The sequence below is a fragment of the Amblyomma americanum genome, chromosome 11, assembly GCF_052857255.1.
Source record: "Amblyomma americanum isolate KBUSLIRL-KWMA chromosome 11, ASM5285725v1, whole genome shotgun sequence".
NCBI classification, from domain to species: domain Eukaryota; kingdom Metazoa; phylum Arthropoda; class Arachnida; order Ixodida; family Ixodidae; genus Amblyomma; species Amblyomma americanum.
Window position 1 is genome coordinate 108,081,857 of NC_135507.1, and position 19,228 is coordinate 108,101,084.

The 19,228-nt window shown below is 43.7% G+C and overlaps 1 protein-coding gene across 1 annotated transcript; it reads left to right on the plus strand.

The window, feature by feature from the left end:
- The first annotated feature begins 39 nt into the window (after nt 1-39).
- Nucleotides 40-3,266, plus strand: LOC144109845 (uncharacterized). The gene is made up of 3 exons (XM_077642625.1): nt 40-1,668; nt 1,863-1,894; nt 3,156-3,266. Exons 1-3 carry the CDS (start codon nt 216-218, stop codon nt 3,264-3,266), a joined length of 1,596 nt encoding a protein of 531 aa, XP_077498751.1. The 5' UTR covers nt 40-215.
- The last annotated feature ends 15,962 nt before the right edge of the window (nt 3,267-19,228 follow it).

Genomic DNA, 19,228 nt, shown 5'->3' on the forward strand with positions numbered 1-19,228 from the left:
CTGAGCACTCGTGTTCGATTCCAGCCACGGTGGACTAGAGCTCGTTTAGAAGGTTCAACACAGAGCAAACGAGTGAGCCCTCCACAATCCAACCCAATCCAATCCGTTTATATTTAGGTTTGGTCGTGTTCACTTTTCTTCCTGGCGAGCAGTCGCATCCAACCAACGTGAGGCCGGCAGCACCGCAAACACTTTTGCCCCTCGTACGTACAGCGATGAGTACTCCTCGTCGCAAGCGGTACCGTCAGTACTTGGAGCCCGGGCAGCCGTGGGATGTGCCGAGGCAGACGGCGTACAACGATGAGCTGAAGAGAGCTCGACGCGCTCACGCTAGCAACGTGGATAGTGCGACACAAGGCGACGAGTCCGACCATGCGCACGGAAGCCGATGTTCAGACAGTTCCAGCCACTCAGGAGACGATACTAGCTGTGTTGATGGCAGTGAAGCGCCTGACGATTTTTTTGATTGCCACGAACAGGCAATCGGCGATGTCGATCACCCTGTCGGATCAAAACCAGTGGAATTGTGCAACAACGGCCACCCTGCGAACGAAGACGAGATGGCGTCGGTCAGCGATGTAGGCGGGAGTGCCGAAGACAGCCCTCCAAACTCAGGCGAGTCGACATCGTTCACTGACGTCGGCGAGCGTAGCGAAGGCGGCACTCCCAACACAGATGAATGGGCATCTTTCAGTGAGGCGGGCGAGAGTGGCGAGGGGGGCCCCCCGAACGAAGAAGAGCCAGCGTCATTCAGAGAACGTGATGAAAACTTCAGACGTTATTTCGAAGAATGTGCAAAAGAAACCCTGCCCAATAGGGCCATAAACAAAGCACAGGCCATCCTTCTAATTTTGACGTACGTTGTGCACGCAGGCCTCTCTTGGACCCAAGTAGAGGGGCTGTTGAAGCTCATCAACACGCTTTGTGGCAGTGACGTGTTGCCTGACACCACACACATGCTTAGGAAGATGTGGGAGACTGAAATGGATTCCCTTCAGGTCCACTTCTTTTGCCAGGTATGCTTTGGCTACTTTGGAAGCAAAGGGAGGAAGGAAACAACACACACATTCACATGCATGCATTGCAACACCACGCAGACGGTGCGGCGGCTGATAGCAAGAGGCGATTTCTTTCTAATTTTCAACCTGAAGGAGCAAATCTACGACATCGTTTCACAGTACTCTGGGTTACTGTTTCACCGCTTGAAGCAAATGGCCTCGACTGTACCTTCCATGTATGCAGATATCACAGATGGGCGGCTCTATCGAAGCACAAGAAGCCAACTGAAGGCAAAATGGAGTGACCTGACAGTCACTATGAACACAGATGGATCACCTGTTTTTAAATCCAGTAAGGCTAGTGTATGGCCTGTTCAACTACTCATAAATGAGCTGCCTTTCAACATTCGGTTCCGTAATGTAATTGTGGGGGCACTGTGGTTTGCGAAGACCCATCCTCCTCAACATCTATTTATGAAGGCGTTTGTCAAGGCGTTTAATGACATTGGCACCATAGTGTGGAAGCATGCCTCTGAAACTGTGCTGTCTAGACTGACTGTGGCATGCTGCTGTGTCGACTCGCCAGCCAGGGCATCTTTGCTTAACATGAAGCAGTTCAATGGATATTTCGGGTGCTCCTGGTGCCTGCAGAAGGGAACTGCTGTCGATGGTAAGCCATTCATTTTGGGGAATCGGGCTTGTATTCATATTAGCTTGCATTGTGGTCTACCAAATGCTTTTAAACTAAGGGTTCTTTGTATTGTATGCTGAGCGTCATAGCTTGCTTAACCTGTACATCAGTATTTTGTCATATTTTAAAACCTTGTAATTTTATTGTTTTAGCACTGTTTGTTCATGGCACAGGTACGTGTAATTTGTGCGAGGCAGCCACCTGCGTGAGTGGCATTGGCAACATAATCATTTGTATGCACAGTGCCTGATATCGTGGCATCTGCTCTTGTACACTTCTCTTCACACTTACTAGTAGCATTATGAGGCTCAGAAACAAAGTCCATGTCATGAGAAGTAACATGTATTGAAAATGCTTATTAATGCAAGTTGACTTCATCCTGTCATTGCTCCTTGAATATTAAGTTTTCATTATTGCAGGGTGTGCAATTTACTGGTTGTGTATAGTCTGACATTGAAGATCTAGATACAACATCCTTTGACATAAGGCAGGACACAAGATACTTACCATGATTGCAGTCTTGCACTGCTAGCATTGTTTTCGTGTTTAAGGCATCTCAAAAAGCTTCATGTAGTACACATGGCCCTGATGCATGGCATTGAAGCCTCATAAACGGGCTGGTGACAAATTTAGTACTGTGATATAGCAGTGCACATATTTAAAGGGGCTCTAATAAAGTTGCGGTATGCCTGGGATGTTAAAACACGCTGCTTCACGAGTATTGCCCAGCAAGAATATTTTTAATGCGCTTTGTAGAAGCCGAGTTATCTGTAGTTGAAATCTAAACTTTCAGCGTCTTCGCACTTTTTCCTCTCCTCTCATCACTTTTTGTATGCTGGAAGGTCGACGCTCCTCCACCGACCCCAATTCTGGGAGCGGAGCTTCCTGACCTGCCGGAGCTGCACGGCTTAGTGGCTGTGGTCACGATAGCGGCCTGATGTCTCAAAGAATGTAACCAATAGTCAGCTCTCAACTTTCATATGCAGGTGCAGGCAATGGAGGAGGATGCGAACATGAAAAAGTCGGCGGGAAGGTCTCGTCAATTTTATGCTGCGTGTAGAAGTGTAATTTTGGGTCAGGTTTTCGTGAAAACACAGTGCACTGATTGAGCGAGTTGATGCACTCTCCTCGGAAGGTGTTTCAGAGCCCTTTATATAAAGTGGCTGTAGTGCACTGCATGACAGAGAATTTTGTTATTCCATTGATTGTGAGTCAATGTTGTAGCACAGGCAATCGTGTATTCATATTTACTGAGGTTTTATTTTACTTTAGCAGCTGCTATGATTTTATTGATTATGATAGCCTGGTTGTCTATACTCACAATGAAGTCACAGCAGAGAATGTACACAGGCATAATGGAAGGAAAGCAGACAACTGCGTTCGCTCTTTTGCAGTCATCTGTTCTGTTTTTGCATCATGATGCTGTAGTTTTGTAAGTGCTTAATTCCTGTGCCTGTCTCTTGCAGGCACGATTCGGTATATCCAAGGAGCTGAGCCAGCAGCGCCACGCACGCACACTAACATGCGTCAAGACATGCAGTCTGCCCACAGACAGCGCCAGACCGTGCGTGGGGTGAAAGGACTTTCTCCACTTGTGAGCCTCCAAGGCTTCAATCTTGTGTGGGGTCTGCCACCCGATTATATGCACTGTGTTCTTGAGGGGGTAACGCAACAAGTAACCGAGATATGGCTGACTGCTGTTGGAAAGCCTTTTTATATTGGCAGGCATGTTCATGAACTCGAGCATCGCATTCAGCAACTGAAGCCTCCGATTAAGTTCTGCCGATTGCCTAGACCAATTTCAGAGCGTAAAAATTGGAAGGCCACTGAGTGGATGTTCTGGTTACTGTATTATGCTCTCCCTTGCTTAAGGGATCTGATCCCTGAAAGGCACCTAAATCATTTTTCATTGTTGCGTCAAGGCATTTTTCTGCTGATTCAGACCTCCGTGAGTAGTGTTCACCTCACTGAAGCAGAGCAACTGCTGTCATTATTTGTGAACAGGTTTTCCTTTCTGTACGGAAAAAGCAATGCCTCATTTAATGTGCATCAATTGCTGCATCTTGCTAAAAGTGTGGAAATGATTGGGCCTCTGTGGGGAACCTCCACATTTCCATTTGAAAATGGAAATGGGCAACTGGTAAGACATGTTACAGCCGCAAAAGGTGTGCCATTGCAGGTGGCGGAGCGTTGCATGATGAAAATGTGGCTCAAAAATGCAAATAGGTTTGTGGGCCTGTCATCAACTCTCTTGCAGAGAAAAAACAAAATGTTAATGGTTCGTGACATGCAAAGAACTGGTGCACATGTGCTAGGAGCACCACTGCGATCGATGCACCTGGAGGACGCCGTCACCGGAATGTTCATTACTCAGTATGGAGAAGTGCCTGTCATGTCACATTATGCTCGAGTAGAGATAAATGGCATCACCATTCACAGTACTCAATACAATAGGCCTGAAAAAACTTGTTCTTACTGTGTGAGGTTGACTAATGGCATTTACTGCCTTGTGATAGACATCTGCTCTTTCAACATAAATGGCCAAAAGGTTGCACTCGTGTGCCAAGAGTTGGTAATCTGCCAGCCAGTCTTCCGAAATGTCACGTACATGCACCCCTGTAAGCGTGCTCCTGCGAGTCGAAATCTCTGTCTGTGCTCATCTGATGATGTTGCTGCCCAGTGTGTGTTGCTTGAAATGGAGAATGTTTCTTATGTTTGCGATATTGCAAACAATTACAACATAGATTGAGTGAAAGAAGGATTTCAGTACCTTGGTACTGCCAACTTTAAATAAAGAATAGAGGCCTAAAAAATTATATTACTGGAGTCACATTTTTGAAGCCTTAAAAGAACATATAATTTGAATGATAATTACAAATATGCTGTTTAAATAACAACAACTTTAAAAACTTTAGAGCTCAATTTGTATTATGCAGTATTAATTTTACTCTTGCTGCATTCCATGTTGTCAGGGGAAGCCAGTGCCATGCATTTTAGCAAAATCCTTGCAGCAAAATTTCCTCAAAGCTTGTGACAAAAATTTACATAACATATGCGTTCACTAGGACTTTGTTTACATGAGGTTAAATGGCATATTTGAAATCTGCACACACAAATACATGCTATGCGAAGGTTTAATAATTGTGACATATTTTTTCCTAGACCTTTTTCTCTATTCATATAGGTTTTGTGGTTTGGTTCTGTGCTGTTTAATGTCCCTAAGCGACTTAGGCTAGAAAGGATGCCATAGTGGAGGGCTCTGGAAATTTCAACCATTTAGGGTTCTTTGACGTGCACAGAGATTGCACAGTACACTGGCCTGAAGCATTTTTCCTCCATCGAAATGCAACTGCTGTGGCTCGGATCAAATCCATGTCGTTAGGGTCAGCAGCCGAGGATCATAACCACTGAGCCATCGGGGAAGCCAATTTAAATAAGCGAATAGGGGTGCTTTTGGTTAAGAAAATGTGCTCGGCTGGAGCTGCTTGTCATGATGACGATGATGTTTTCCTATAGCGCAAGGGCGTCTTGGCCAAAGAGTGCCATAGCGTAAGGTGGCGTCGAAGATTCATTTTCCGAGCATTTCACCCCTGAAGAGCAGATCACCAGACCAGGTGTAGACCCATTGCTTTTCCATTAGCAGTCAGCTTATACCAATGTGTACTCATTGCCAGTAGGGATTGAGCTGCACACCTAGCTCTTGCATATAAGGCAGATGTTTAAACCACTTTTCCACTGCTGTGGTATAGGTGCCTGGCATCTTATGCCGGTCCGTACTGAATGCCATAGGGGATTGAACCATGCACCCGTCACATTCAAGATGGATACTGAAACCATTTGGCTACTGCCCTGGCCTTGGTACCCAGCATAGTTTGCCAAATATTTTGCATACTATGCCTGATATGATCCAATGCAAGAGATTGCACCTGCCAAAATAGTGTTTCTGTGTCATGCTGTTGCTCAGTGCAAGCCGTACACACAGACATGACATTGATTCAGCACACAGCTGTACAGTCAGTCCTTGCTGGTGCTTGATCAGCGAGGGTCATTAATAGGTAATTGCCAGGCATAGAAGTAACCCCACCTAAAGTGATATGTAACAGAGTCAGAACCTACTTTTAGAGCTACTCTTAACCACAAAACAAACCACTAAAGTTATGGCTGTGCTACTCTTGGTGACGCAGAACTCAGAATTTCCTCTCTACGCTTTTCATATTCTGCTGCATCTTTGTCTTTGTCATTCATGCAAAGATATGGTGGCACTGGTCAAGGATAACTTCGAACCAGGTAGTGCAGTTTCTACAAGCCAGCTGTTTTTAGTGTGTATGCATTGCTCTTTTGCTCAGAGGTCTCATTTACATGAAGTACCATATTGCAAGGATCCATCTGATTCCTCCCTTTGTGGCCGTGTCTCCTGCCTGTTGGCCCCCTGGCCTTTCTGCAGACTCCTTAGAAACCATTGCTGGCTCCAACAAGTTCTTAGCAAGGACATGCTGTCATCAATTTTTCCTCTTTGTTACCAGAAAATGTGTTTAGTTTACCTCAGGTGTAGTTACCACACATGTAACCAGCATTTTGTATTATTCCTGCGCAATTAGTTTGTGTTTCTGAAATACGATTACTTCTTTGGCAGTGCATACATATTGTCATATGCATATGGCATTTTGCCGCATGCATAATTTGTAGATTACAGTTTTGGTTTTGAAGTGATTATATCGCAAAAGTTGTGATGTAATGTTCTACACTTCGACTACCCGAGTACAGGAATGCATGAGTGCTGCTCTGTACGTATTTTTTGCCATGTGTAATCACCAAGCATTGTTAGTAAGTTCACCACTGTTTCCTTGTTTTTCTGTGACTATTTTTTGCCATCACTTAAGACAACAATTGAATTTGATAGGTGAAGTATAACTATAACAAACACAGTTTTTGTTTTCCACATGTGCATTGTGCAAATATCTAGTCAGTGCAGCTGGTGCCTATGGTGGTTGGTTGAAGTAGGTTGTTGACTGTATAATGCTGAGAACTTCACCCATGAGCAGTTGTAAGAACAGCATTTTGTTTGGTGTTCATATTGAATTTTCTGCAGATGACGAGGGTTATGTTCACTGTGACCTTGAGTAAGGTTTGGATTTTCTGTGTTATAAGGCCCTGACAATAAATAATTTCTGTGCCTACTTACTGTCCCAACAATACTGATCTGGTGCTAGAATGCACAACTGCAAGGTGGCCTGCAGTGAGCAGTCATGCCTGGCTATGCAACTCACTTGGGGAAGACTGGCAACTTTTCCTGGAGATATAACAGTCATGCAGCTCCAACAACAGTATCTCAGTGCTGCTTAGTGCAGAGCTTTGCGTGCCAAAATATAAGCACTATTTGGAGGGCACTGATTTAGCATTGTGTGGACCAGTTACCAATTCGATGCTGTAGAGAGCATCAGTGGCAGAAAGGCATGACAATGACAGTCCCACTGCTCATAAATGAGATGCATTTTCAAGGAACATCATCATGCTCTTCAAGGGTGCCAGTTATTTGGCAGCCATAAGGAATGGGCTAAGGAATATAAAATTGGCACCTACAGGCCCATTGCATACTTAAACCTAGCCATTGAATGCAGCACTTTGCGAATCCTCTGTAAAACCTAGATCATATGGTGGATCGATTCACCAAATTATTACAATGAATCACTATAGTCCTGATGATAACATGTATGTTGCGTATATGCCTGCTGCAGGACGAAGGCCTCTCCCATATATCTCTCCACTTAACCTCATCCTGTGCCAGCCACAGCTATCTTTCTGCGCACAATTCTTAATATAACCCACCCACCGAACTTTCTGCCAAATACACTTGCCTTCTCTTATAACCGAATCCGTTACCCTTAATGACCATGTCATCTTGCCTTCGCATCACATGCCTCAAGCCTATTTCCTCTAGATTTCCACTAGGCTGTCAATTATCCACATTTGTTCTCTGATTCACTCTGTTGTCTTCCTGTCCTTTATCAGTACACACATATTATTTTTCTTTCCATGCAGCTCTCTGTATTGTTCTCAAGTTAAGTTGGTTGGACCCTTTTGATTAGCCTTCATGTTTCTGCCCCACAGGTGAGCACCGGTAGGAATGTACAGCTAGCTATAAAATATTTCACGTGAGATTGTTATAAAGCTAAATTTATCTGAGTATATACCTGTCAAACATGCCCCATTCTCATTTTTTAAATTCACACTCATATATGGTCCAGATTTGCAGTTATACCAGCCCAAAATAGACTTATTCCCTTACCACTTCCAGTGTCTCACAACCAATTCTAAACTGCTGTTCCTTCACAAACTGAGTTAGCAGCATGTTAATTTTTAGACCCATTTACATATATGAATTTTTTAGACAATTTATTTCTGTAGTACAAAACTTTTTGACACGTCCTCATTGATGAATTTGAGCTCTGAATCCGCAGTGACAGCATTGTGACAAATCTGCAGCAAAGCAGTACAGTCCCTCGACATATATAATTGGTTTTTGGGGAAAGGAAATGGTGCAGTATCTGTCTCATATATCTTTGTACACCTGAACCGCGCCGCAAGGGAAGGGATAAAGGAGGGAGTGAAAGAAAGGAAGAATAGGTGCCGTAGTGGAGGGCTCCGGAATAATTTCGACCACCTGGGGATCTTTAACGTGCACTGACATCGCACAGCACACGGGCGCCTTAGCGTTTTTCCTCCATAAAAACGCAGCCGCCGCGGTCGGGTTCGAACAGTCCCTCGACAGGAATCTCGAGAGGAATCTGTCGCGCCGCGACAGAACCCGCGGCATACACCTCTGTCGCGCTAAAAGAGGCGTGCTACAAGTCTGTCGCGCCGCTGAACCCACAACAGGCGGCGCTGTTGCCTGTCGTGGGCGCGACAAAAGTGCCTGTCGCGGGCTCTGTCGCGCGACAAAGTCGTGCCGCGCGACAGAACCCACGACAGGCACTTCTGTCGCGCGGGTGAACCCACGACAGGTAGCTCTGTCGAGGCACGCAGCTCTGTCGTGCGGCACGACTCTCTCTGTCGCACGACAGTACCTGCGACAGATGTCTGTCGCGCGACAAAGCCTGCGACAGATACCTTTGTCGCACGACACGCGGCAGCAGAAATGTCTGTCTTGCGACAAACCCCACTGCAGAGGTTTTTGTCGCGCTACAGAAGCCACGACACGACCCTTTGTCGCGCGACACATAGCACGACAAGAAAGCTTGTCTTGCGACACAAAATTTTGTCGCGCGACAGATGCGCGACAGGAATTTCTGTCGTGCGTTTGGATCGGGTCATCCCCATTTTTACTCAGGTCATTTTCATCTCGGATGCGAATGGCTCGCGTTTTGGCCTGCAGCCTTCCGCACAAGGACATGCCCGTTTTCCCGCCACGCGAACGCATAGCCCTTTTCTGTACCGTTTTCACGTGCCAGGAAATCAGACTGGCGCACACGACTTTCTGCTTGGAAATAACTCGGATCTTCTAGGTGCTGTCTGCGAAGGAAACCCATATCGTTCGTGAATTTAGAAAAAAAAAACATTGTTGTCGATTGGCTACGATTTCCAAGAATGCCGCCTGACACGGTCGCTGGTAGTGTAACGTTTGTATAGGTAGTACTCGCTGAAGTAGGAATATGTGGAGTCATATCTTGAAAAATTTTCAACAAAGCGAATAGATTTCTTTTGCAATAAAAAGCGCCTTTCAAGATTACATTTCCCAGTGACTCCCCAGATAAGCGAACAATAGCGAAACCTGGAATGAACTGCACTGAAATAAAGCTGGCGCCAAAATGTCCGTTGGTGAGCGCCATCAAAGTTTCCAAATGTTGAAAAGTGTTTGTTCGTTACATTGGCGAGAGCTTCGCCTCTTATTACCCCCCGCCCCTGTTTACATATCAACCAGGATTTCTGTTTGCGGTATTTTGTAGAGTTTTCTCTATAGTACGCCAGGCCTTTTGCGGATCGCAGTGAACTCGTGAGAACCTTCCACTGCAGTGATGAATTCGAGATTTATATATGTCCGAACCTAATTTATTCCTATCTTATTTATGCTGTTCTAGAATTGACAGCTCTCTCGTTTATTTTGTTTTTTTTCTAAATATGCCAAACAGATGGTTTCGGCCTCTTATGCGCTTTACTAAAGCAGAAGTTTTTCGCAAGTTTTTGGCGCTATTTTGCCCTTGGTTAACATTGCTACAGTAAAAGCGTAGCTCTATTATTTTTTGCTTCTATTGTGTACTAGATTAGGGTCAATTTCGCAAAGACAGTACACATTTTTCCTGTGTTACAGGCTGAAACGAGGTGTAGTGATTTGTGCACGCCATCTTGGAATAAAACCAAAGGTGGTCACTAAAATCACTTAGCAAGACACCTGGGTCCTGTTCGTCGCAATTAGTCAAGCATAAATCAATTAGGGTCTCTCTCGACCCCAAGTAGCACGTGTAGGCGCATTAAAAATGTTAGAGAAACCATGTAAAGAAATGATGTCGAGAAAGTCACTTGTTGCCGCTGATCGTTCCAACACATGTCATGGTAAAATCGGACATAATTACAATTGGTTTCTTTTCGGTATGCTATCAAGAAAAGAACAAAATTCTTGCGCAAGGGGGCCGATAACCAACACCGAACACAGAACCGCTTCTATTGATAAAAAGCGCAGACTTGAAAAACTGTACTAATATGAAAGATTATTTTTAACCTACAGTGCAACTCCACCGCCTTTATTATTTTTCCTAGACATTGTTCCGCACCTGTATCCTTCGAAGTGGACGATGTCCGCAGTTTGTGCATACCATGTTTCACTGAATGGCAATATGTCAAATCTGCGGTTTAAAGAAGATAAAAAAAAGAAATGTTGACCTCCTCATCCTTATTCTTTGAGCTACGCACGTTTGCGGAATAAAAGAAAAATGTGGACCGGGCTTTTGCGGCCGGCCCGTTTTAGAACATCGAAAGAACTAGAATCTTGGTAAACACGGTCTCGCGTTACGAATGGCATTCCTCGCACCAAGCAGTGCAGTCATCCCCGTTTTACTCAGGTCATTTTCATCTCGGATGCGAATGGCTCGCGTTCTGGCCTGCAGCCTTCCGCACAAGGACATGCCCGTTTTCCCGCCACGCGAACGCATAGCCCTTTTCTGTACCGTTTTCACGTGCCAGGAAATCAGACCGGCGCACACGACTTTCTGCTTGGAAATAACTCGGATCTTCTAGGTGCTGTCTGCGAAGGAAACCCATATCGTTCGTGAATTTAGAAAAAAAAAACATTGTTGTCGATTTGCTACGATTTCCAAGAATGCCGCCTGACACGGTCGCTGGTAGTGTAACGTTTGTATAGGTAGTACTCGCTGAAGTAGGAATATGAGGAGTCATATCTTGAAAAATTTTCAACAAAGCGAATAGATTTCTTTTCCAATAAAAACCGCCTTTCAAGATTACATTTCCCAGTGACTCCCCAGATAAGCGAACAATAGCGAAACCTGGAGTGAACTGCACTGAAATAAAGCTGGCGCCAAAATGTCCGTTGGTCAGCGCCATCAAAGTTTCCAAATGTTGAAAACTGTTTGTTCGTTACATTGGCGAGAGCTTCGCCTCTTAGTACCCGCCGCCCCTGTTTACATATCAACCGGGATTTCTGTTTGCGGTATTTTGTAGAGTTTCCTCTACAGTACGCCAGGTCTTTTGCGGATCGCAGTGAATTCGTGAGAACCTTCCACTGCAGTGATGAATTCGAGATTTATATATGTCCGAACCTAATTTATTCTGATCTTATTTATGCTGTTCTAGAATTGACAGCTCTCTCGTTTATTTTTTTTTTCTAGATATGCCAAAGAGATGGTTTCGGCCTCTTATGCGCTTTAATAAAGCAGAAGTTTTTCGCAAGTTTTTGGCGCTATTTTGTCCTTGGTTAACATTGCTACAGTAAAAGCGCAGCTCTATTATTTTTTGCGACTATTGTGTACTAGATTAGGGTCAATTTCGCAAAGACAGTACACATTTTTCCTGTGTTACAGGCTGAACCGAGGTGTAGTGATTTGTGCACGCCATCTTGGAATAAAACAAAAGGTGGTCACTAATATCACTTAGCAAGACGCCTGGGTCCTGTTCGTCGCAATTAGTCAAGCATAAATCAATTAGGGTCTCACTCGACCCCAAGTAGCACGTGTAGGCGCATTAACAATGTTAGAGAAACCATGTAAAGAAATGATGTCGAGAAAGTGACTTGTTGCCGCTGATCGTTCCAACACACGTTATGGTAACATCGGCAATAATTACAATTGGTTTCTTATCGGTATGCTATCAAGAAAAGAACAAAATTCTACGCAAGGGGGCCGATAACCAACACCGAACACAGAACCGCTTCTATTGATAAAAAGCGCAGACTTGAAAAACTGTACTAATATGAAAGATTATTTTTAACCTACAGTGCAACTCCACCGCCTTTATTATTTTTCCTAGACATTGTTCCGCACCTGTATCCTTCGAAGTGGACGATGTCCGCAGTTTGTGCATACCATGTTTCACTGAATGGCAATATGTCAAATCTGCGGTTTAAAGAAGATAAAAAAAAGAAATGTTGACCTCCTCATCCTTATTCTTTGAGCTACGCACGTTTGCGGAATAAAAGAAAAATGTGGACCGGGCTTTTGCGGCCGGCCCGTTTTAGAACATCGAAAGAACTAGAATCTTGGTAAACACGGTCTCGCGTTACGAATGGCATTCCTCGCACCAAGCAGTGCAGTCATCCCCGTTTTACTCAGGTCATTTTCATCTCGGATGCGAATGGCTCGCGTTCTGGCCTGCAGCCTTCCGCACAAGAACATGCCCGTTTTCCCGCCACGCGAACGCATAGCCCTTTTCTGTACCGTTTTCACGTGCCAGGAAATCAGACCGGCGCACACGACTTTCTGCTTGGAAATAACTCGGATCTTCTAGGTGCTGTCTGCGAAGGAAACCCATATCGTTCGTGAATTTAGAAAAAAAAAACATTGTTGTCGATTGGCTACGATTTCCAAGAATGCCGCCGGACACGGTCGCTGGTAGTGTAACGTTTGTATAGGTAGTACTCGCTGAAGTAGGAATATGAGGAGTCATATCTTGAAAAATTTTCAACAAAGCGAATAGATTTCTTTTGCAATAAAAACCGCCTTTCAAGATTACATTTCCCAGTGACTCCCCAGATAAGCGAACAATAGCGAAACCTGGAGTGAACTGCACTGAAATAAAGCTGGCGCCAAAATGTCCGTTGGTCAGCGCCAACAAACTTTCCAAATGTTGAAAAGTGTTTGTTCCTTACATTGGCGAGAGCTTCGCCTCTTAGTACCCGCCGCCCCTGTTTACATATCAACCGGGATTTCTGTTTGCGGTATTTTGTAGAGTTTCCTCTACAGTACGCCAGGTCTTTTGCGGATCGCAGTGAATTCGTGAGAACCTTCCACTGCAGTGATGAATTCGAGATTTATATATGTCCGAACCTAATTTATTCTGATCTTATTTATGCTGTTCTAGAATTGACAGCTCTCTCGTTTATTTTTTTTTTCTAGATATGCCAAAGAGATGGTTTCGGCCTCTTATGCGCTTTAATAAAGCAGAAGTTTTTCGGAAGTTTTTGGCGCTATTTTGTCCTTGGTTAACATTGCTACAGTAAAAGCGCAGCTCTATTATTTTTTGCGACTATTGTGTACTAGATTAGGGTCAATTTCGCAAAGACAGTACACATTTTTTCTGTGTTACAGGCTGAACCGAGGTGTAGTGATTTGTGCACGCCATCTTGGAATAAAACAAAAGGTGGTCACTAATATCACTTAGCAAGACGCCTGGGTCCTGTTCGTCGCAATTAGTCAAGCATAAATCAATTAGGGTCTCACTCGACCCCAAGTAGCACGTGTAGGCGCATTAACAATGTTAGAGAAACCATGTAAAGAAATGATGTCGAGAAAGTCATTTGTTGCCGCTGATCGTTTCAACAATGTTATGGTAAAATCGGCCATATTTACAATTGGTTTCTTATCGGTATGCTATCAAGAAAAGAACAAAACTCTTGCACAAGGGGGCCGATAACCAACACGGAACACAGAACCGCTTCTATTGATAAAAAGCGCAGACTTGAAAAACTGTACTAATATGAAAGATTATTTTTAACCTACAGTGCAACTCCACCGCCTTTATTATTTTTCCTAGACATTGTTCCGCACCTGTATCCTTCGAAGTGGACGATGTCCGCAGTTTGTGCATACCATGTTTCACTGAATGGCAATATGTCAAATCTGCGGTTTAAAGAAGAGAAAAAAAAAGAAATGTTGACCTCCTCATCCTTATTCTTTGAGCTACGCACGTTTGCGGAATAAAAGAAAAATGTGGACCGGGCTTTTGCGGCCGGCCCGTTTTAGAACATCGAAAAAACTAGAATCTTGGTAAACACGGTCTCGCGTTACGAATGGCATTCCTCGCACCAAGCAGTGCAGTCATCCCCGTTTTACTCAGGTCATTTTCATCTCGGATGCGAATGGCTCGCGTTCTGGCCTGCAGCCCTTCGCACAAGGACATGCCCGTTTTCCCGCCACGCGAACGCATAGCCCTTTTCTGTGCCGTTTTCACGTGCCAGGAAATCAGACCGGCGCACACGACTTTCTGCTTGGAAATAACTCGGATCTTCTAGGTGCTGTCTGCGAAGGAAACCCATATCGTTCGTGAATTAAAAAAAAAAAACATTGTTGTCGATTGGCTACGATTTCCAAGAATGCCGCCTGACACGGTCGCTGGTAGTGTAACGTTTGTATAGGTAGTACTCGCTGAAGTAGGAATATGTGGAGTCATATCTTGAAAAATTCTCAACAAAGCGAACAGATTTCTATTGCAATAAAAAGCGCCTTTCAAGATTACATTTCCCAGTGACTCCCCAGATAAGCGAACAATAGCGAAACCTGGAATGAACTGCACTGAAATAAAGCTGGCGCCAAAATGTCCGTTGGTCAGTGCCATCAAACTTTCCAAATGTTGAAAAGTGTTTGTTCGTTACATTGGCGAGAGCTTCGCCTCTTAGTACCCGCCGCCCCTGTTTACATATCAACCGGGATTTCTGTTTGCGTTATTTTGTAGAGTTTCCTCTACAGTACGCCAGGTCTTTTGCGGATCGCAGTGAATTCGTGAGAACCTTCCACTGCAGTGATGAAGTCGAGATTTATATATGTCCGACAATAATTTATTCCTATCTTATTTATGCTGTTCTAGAATTGACAGCTCTCTCGTTAATTTTGTTTTCTTTTTCTAAATATGCCAAACAGATGGTTTCGGCCTCTTATGCGCTTTATTAAAGCAGAAGTTTTTCGCAAGTTTTTGGCGCTATTTTGCCCTTGGCTAACATTGCTACAGTAAAAGCGCAGCTCTATTATTTTTTGCGACTATTGTGTACTAGATTAGGGTCAATTTCGCAAAGACAGTACACATTTTTCCTGTGTTACAGGCTGAACCGAGGTGTATTGATTTGTGCACGCCATCTTGGAATAAAACAAAAGGTGGTCACTAAAATCACTTAGCAAGACACCTGGGTTCTGTTCGTCGCAATTAGTCAAGCATAAATCAATTAAGGTCTCACTCGACCCCAATTAGCACGTGTAGGCGCATTCACAATGTTAGAGAAACCATGTAAAGAAATGATGTCGAGAAAGTCACTTGTTGCCGCTGATCGTTCCAACACATGTTATGGTAAAATCGGCCATAATTACAATTGGTTTCTTATCGGTATGCTATCAAGAAAAGAACAAAACTCTTGCACAAGGGGGCCGATAACCAACACCGAACACAGAACCGCTTCTATTGATAAAAAGCGCAGACTTGAAAAACTGTACTTATATGAAAGATTATTTTTAACCTACAGTGCAACTCCACCGCCTTTATTATTTTTCCTATACATTTTTCCGCACCTGTATCCTTCGAAGTGGACGAAGTCCGCAGTTTTTGCATACCATGTTTCACTGAATGGCAATATGTCAAAACAGCGGTTTAAAGAAGATAAAAAAAAAGAAATGTTGACCTCCTCATCCTTATTCTTTAAGCTACGCACGTTTGCGGAATAAAAGAAAAATGTGGACCGGGCTTTTGCGGCCGGCCCGTTTTAGAACATCGAAAAAACTAGAATCTTGGTAAACACGGTCTCGCGTTACGAATAGCATTCCTCGCACCAAGCAGTGCAGTCAATCCCATTTTACTCAGGTCATTTTCATCTCGGATGCGAATGGCTCGCGTTCTGGCCTGCAGCCTTTCGCACAATGACATGCCCGTTTTCCCGCCACTCGAACGCATAGCCCTTTCCTGTACCGTTTTCACGTGCCAGGAAATCAGACTGGCGCACACGACTTTTTGCTTGGAAATAACTCGGATCTTCTAGGTGCTGTCTGCGAACGAAACCCACATCGTTCGTGAATTTAGAAAAAAACTAAAACATTGTTGTCGATTGGCTACGAGTTCTAAGAATGCCGCCTGACACGGTCGCTGGTAGTGTAACGTTTGTATAGGTAGTACTCGCTGAAGTAGGAATATGTGGAGTCATATCTTGAAAGATTTTCAACAAAGCGAATAGATTTCTATTGCAATAAAAAGCGCCTTTCAAGATTACATTTCCCAGTGACTCCCCAGATAAGCGAACAATAGCGAAACCTGGAATGAACTGCACTGAAATAAAGCTGGCTCCAAAATGTTCGTTGGTCAGCGCCATCAAACTTTCCAAATGTTGAAAAGTGTTTGTTCGTTACATTGGCGAGAGCTTCGCCTCTTAGTACCCCCCGCCCCTGTTTACATATCAACCGGGATTTTTGTTTGCGGTATTTTGTAGAGTTTCCTCTACTGTACGCCAGGTCTTTTGCGGATCGCAGTGAATTCGTGAGAACCTTCCACTGCAGTGATGAATTCGAGATTTATATATGTCCGAACCTAATTTATTCCTATCTTATTTATGCTGTTCTAGAATTGACAGCTCTCTCGTTTATTTTGTTTTTTTTCTCTAAATATGCCAATCAGATGGTTTCGGCCTCTCATGCGCTTTACTAAAGCAGAAGCTTTTCGCAAGTTTTTGGCGGTATTTTATCCTTGGTTAACATTGCTACAGTAAAAGCGCAGCTCTATTATTTTTAGCGACTATTGTGTACTAGATTAGGGTCAATTCCGCAAATACAGTACACATTTTTCCTGTGTTACAGGCTGAACCGAGGTGTAGTGATTTGTGCACGCCATCTTGGAATAAAACAAAAGGTGGTCACAAAAATCACTTAGCAAGGCACCTGGGTCCTGTTCGTCGCAATTAGTCAAGCATAAATCAATTAGGGTCTCACTCGACCCCAATTAGCACGTGTAGGCGCATTCACAATGTTAGAGAAACCATGTAAAGAAATGATGTCGAGAAAGTCACTTGTTGCCGCTGATCGTTCCAACACATGTTATGGTAAAATCGGCCATAATTACAATTGGTTTCTTATCGGTATGCTATCAAGAAAAGAACAAAACTCTTGCACAAGGGGGCCGATAACCAACACCGAACACAGAACCGCTTCTATTGATAAAAAGCGCAGACTTGAAAAACTGTACTTATATGAAAGATTATTTTTAACCTACAGTGCAACTCCACCGCCTTTATTATTTTTCCTATACATTTTTCCGCACCTGTATCCTTCGAAGTGGACGAAGTCCGCAGTTTTTGCATACCATGTTTCACTGAATGGCAATATGTCAAAACAGCGGTTTAAAGAAGATAAAAAAAAAGAAATGTTGACCTCCTCATCCTTATTCTTTAAGCTACGCACGTTTGCGGAATAAAAGAAAAATGTGGACGGGGCTTTTGCGGCCGGCCCGTTTTAGAACATCGAAAGAACTAGAATCTTGGTAAACACGGTCTCGCGTTACGAATGGCATTCCTCGCACCAAGCAGTGCAGTCAATCCCATTTTACTCAGGTCATTTTCATCTCGGATGCGAATGGCTCGCGTTCTGGCCTGCAGCCTTTCGCACAATGACATGCCCGTTTTCCCGCTACGCGAACGCATAGCCCTTTTCTGTACCGTTTTCACGTGCCAGGAAATCAGACTGGCGCACACGACTTTTTGCTTGGAAATAACTCGGATCTTCTAGGTGCTGTCTGCGAACGAAACCCACATCGTTCGTGAATTTAGAAAAAAAATAAAACATTGTTGTCGATTGGCTACGAGTTCCAAGAATGCCGCCTGACACGGTCGCTGGTAGTGTAACGTTTGTATAGGTAGTACTCGCTGAAGTAGGAATATGTGGAGTCATATCTTGAAAAAAATTTCAACAAAGCGAATAGATTTCTATTGCAATAAAAAGCGCCTTTCAAGATTACATTTCCCAGTGACTCCCCAGATAAGCGAACAATAGCGAAACCTGGAATGAACTGCACTGAAATAAAGCTGGCTCCAAAATGTTCGTTGGTCAGCGCCATCAAACTTTCCAAATGTTGAAAAGTGTTTGTTCGTTACATTGGCGAGAGCTTCGCCTCTTAGTACCCCCGCCCCTGTTTACATATCAACCGGGATTTTTGTTTGCGGTATTTTGTAGAGTTTCCTCTACTGTACGCCAGGTCTTTTGCGGATCGCAGTGAATTCGTGAGAACCTTCCACTGCAGTGATGAATTCGAGATTTATATATGTCCGAACCTAATTTATTCCTATCTTATTTATGCTGTTCTAGAATTGACAGCTCTCTCGTTTATTTTGTTTTTTTTTTCTCTAAATATGCCAATCAGATGGTTTCGGCCTCTTATGCGCTTTACTAAAGCAGAAGCTTTTCGCAAGTTTTTGGCGGTATTTTATCCTTGGTTAACATTGCTACAGTAAAAGCGCAGCTCTATTATTTTTAGCGACTATTGTGTACTAGATTAGGGTCACTTTCGCAAAGACAGTACACACTTTTCCTGTGTTACAGGCTGAACCGAGGTGAAGTGATTTGTGCACGCCATCTTGGAATAAAACAAAAGGTGGTCACTAAAATCACTTAGCAAGACACCTGGGTCCTGTTCGTCGCAATTAGTCAAGCATAAATCAATTAGGGTCTCTCTCGACCCCATGTAGCACGTGTAGGCGCATTAACAATGTTAGAGAAACCATGTAAAGAAATGATGTTGAGAAAGTCACTTGTTGCCGCTGATCGTTTCAACACATGTTATGGTAAAATCGGCCATAATTACAAATGGTTTCTTATCGGTATGCTATCAAGAAAAGAACAAAATTCTTGCACAAGGGGGCCGATAACCAACACCGAACACAGAACCGCTTCTATTGATAAAAAGCGCAGACTTGAAAAACTGTACTTATATGAAAGATTATTTTTAACTTACAGTGCAACTCCACCGCCTTTATTATTTTTCCTATACATTTTTCCGCACCTGTATCCTTCGAAGTGGACGATGTCCGCAGTTTGGGCATACATTGTTTCACTGAATGGCAATATGTCAAATCTGCGGTTTAAAGAAGATAAAAAAAAAGAAATGTTGACCTCCTCATCCTTATTCTTTAAGCTAC

Coding starts and splice junctions, on each gene's coding strand:
- LOC144109845 (XM_077642625.1), top strand. CDS start 216: ATGAGTACTCCTCGTCGCAAGCGGTACCGTCAGTACTTGGAGCCCGGG. Junction 1,669..1,862: donor GAAGGGAACTGCTGTCGATG/GTAAGCCATTCA, acceptor TTCATGGCACAG/GTACGTGTAATTTGTGCGAG. Junction 1,895..3,155: donor TGTGCGAGGCAGCCACCTGC/GTGAGTGGCATT, acceptor TGTCTCTTGCAG/GCACGATTCGGTATATCCAA.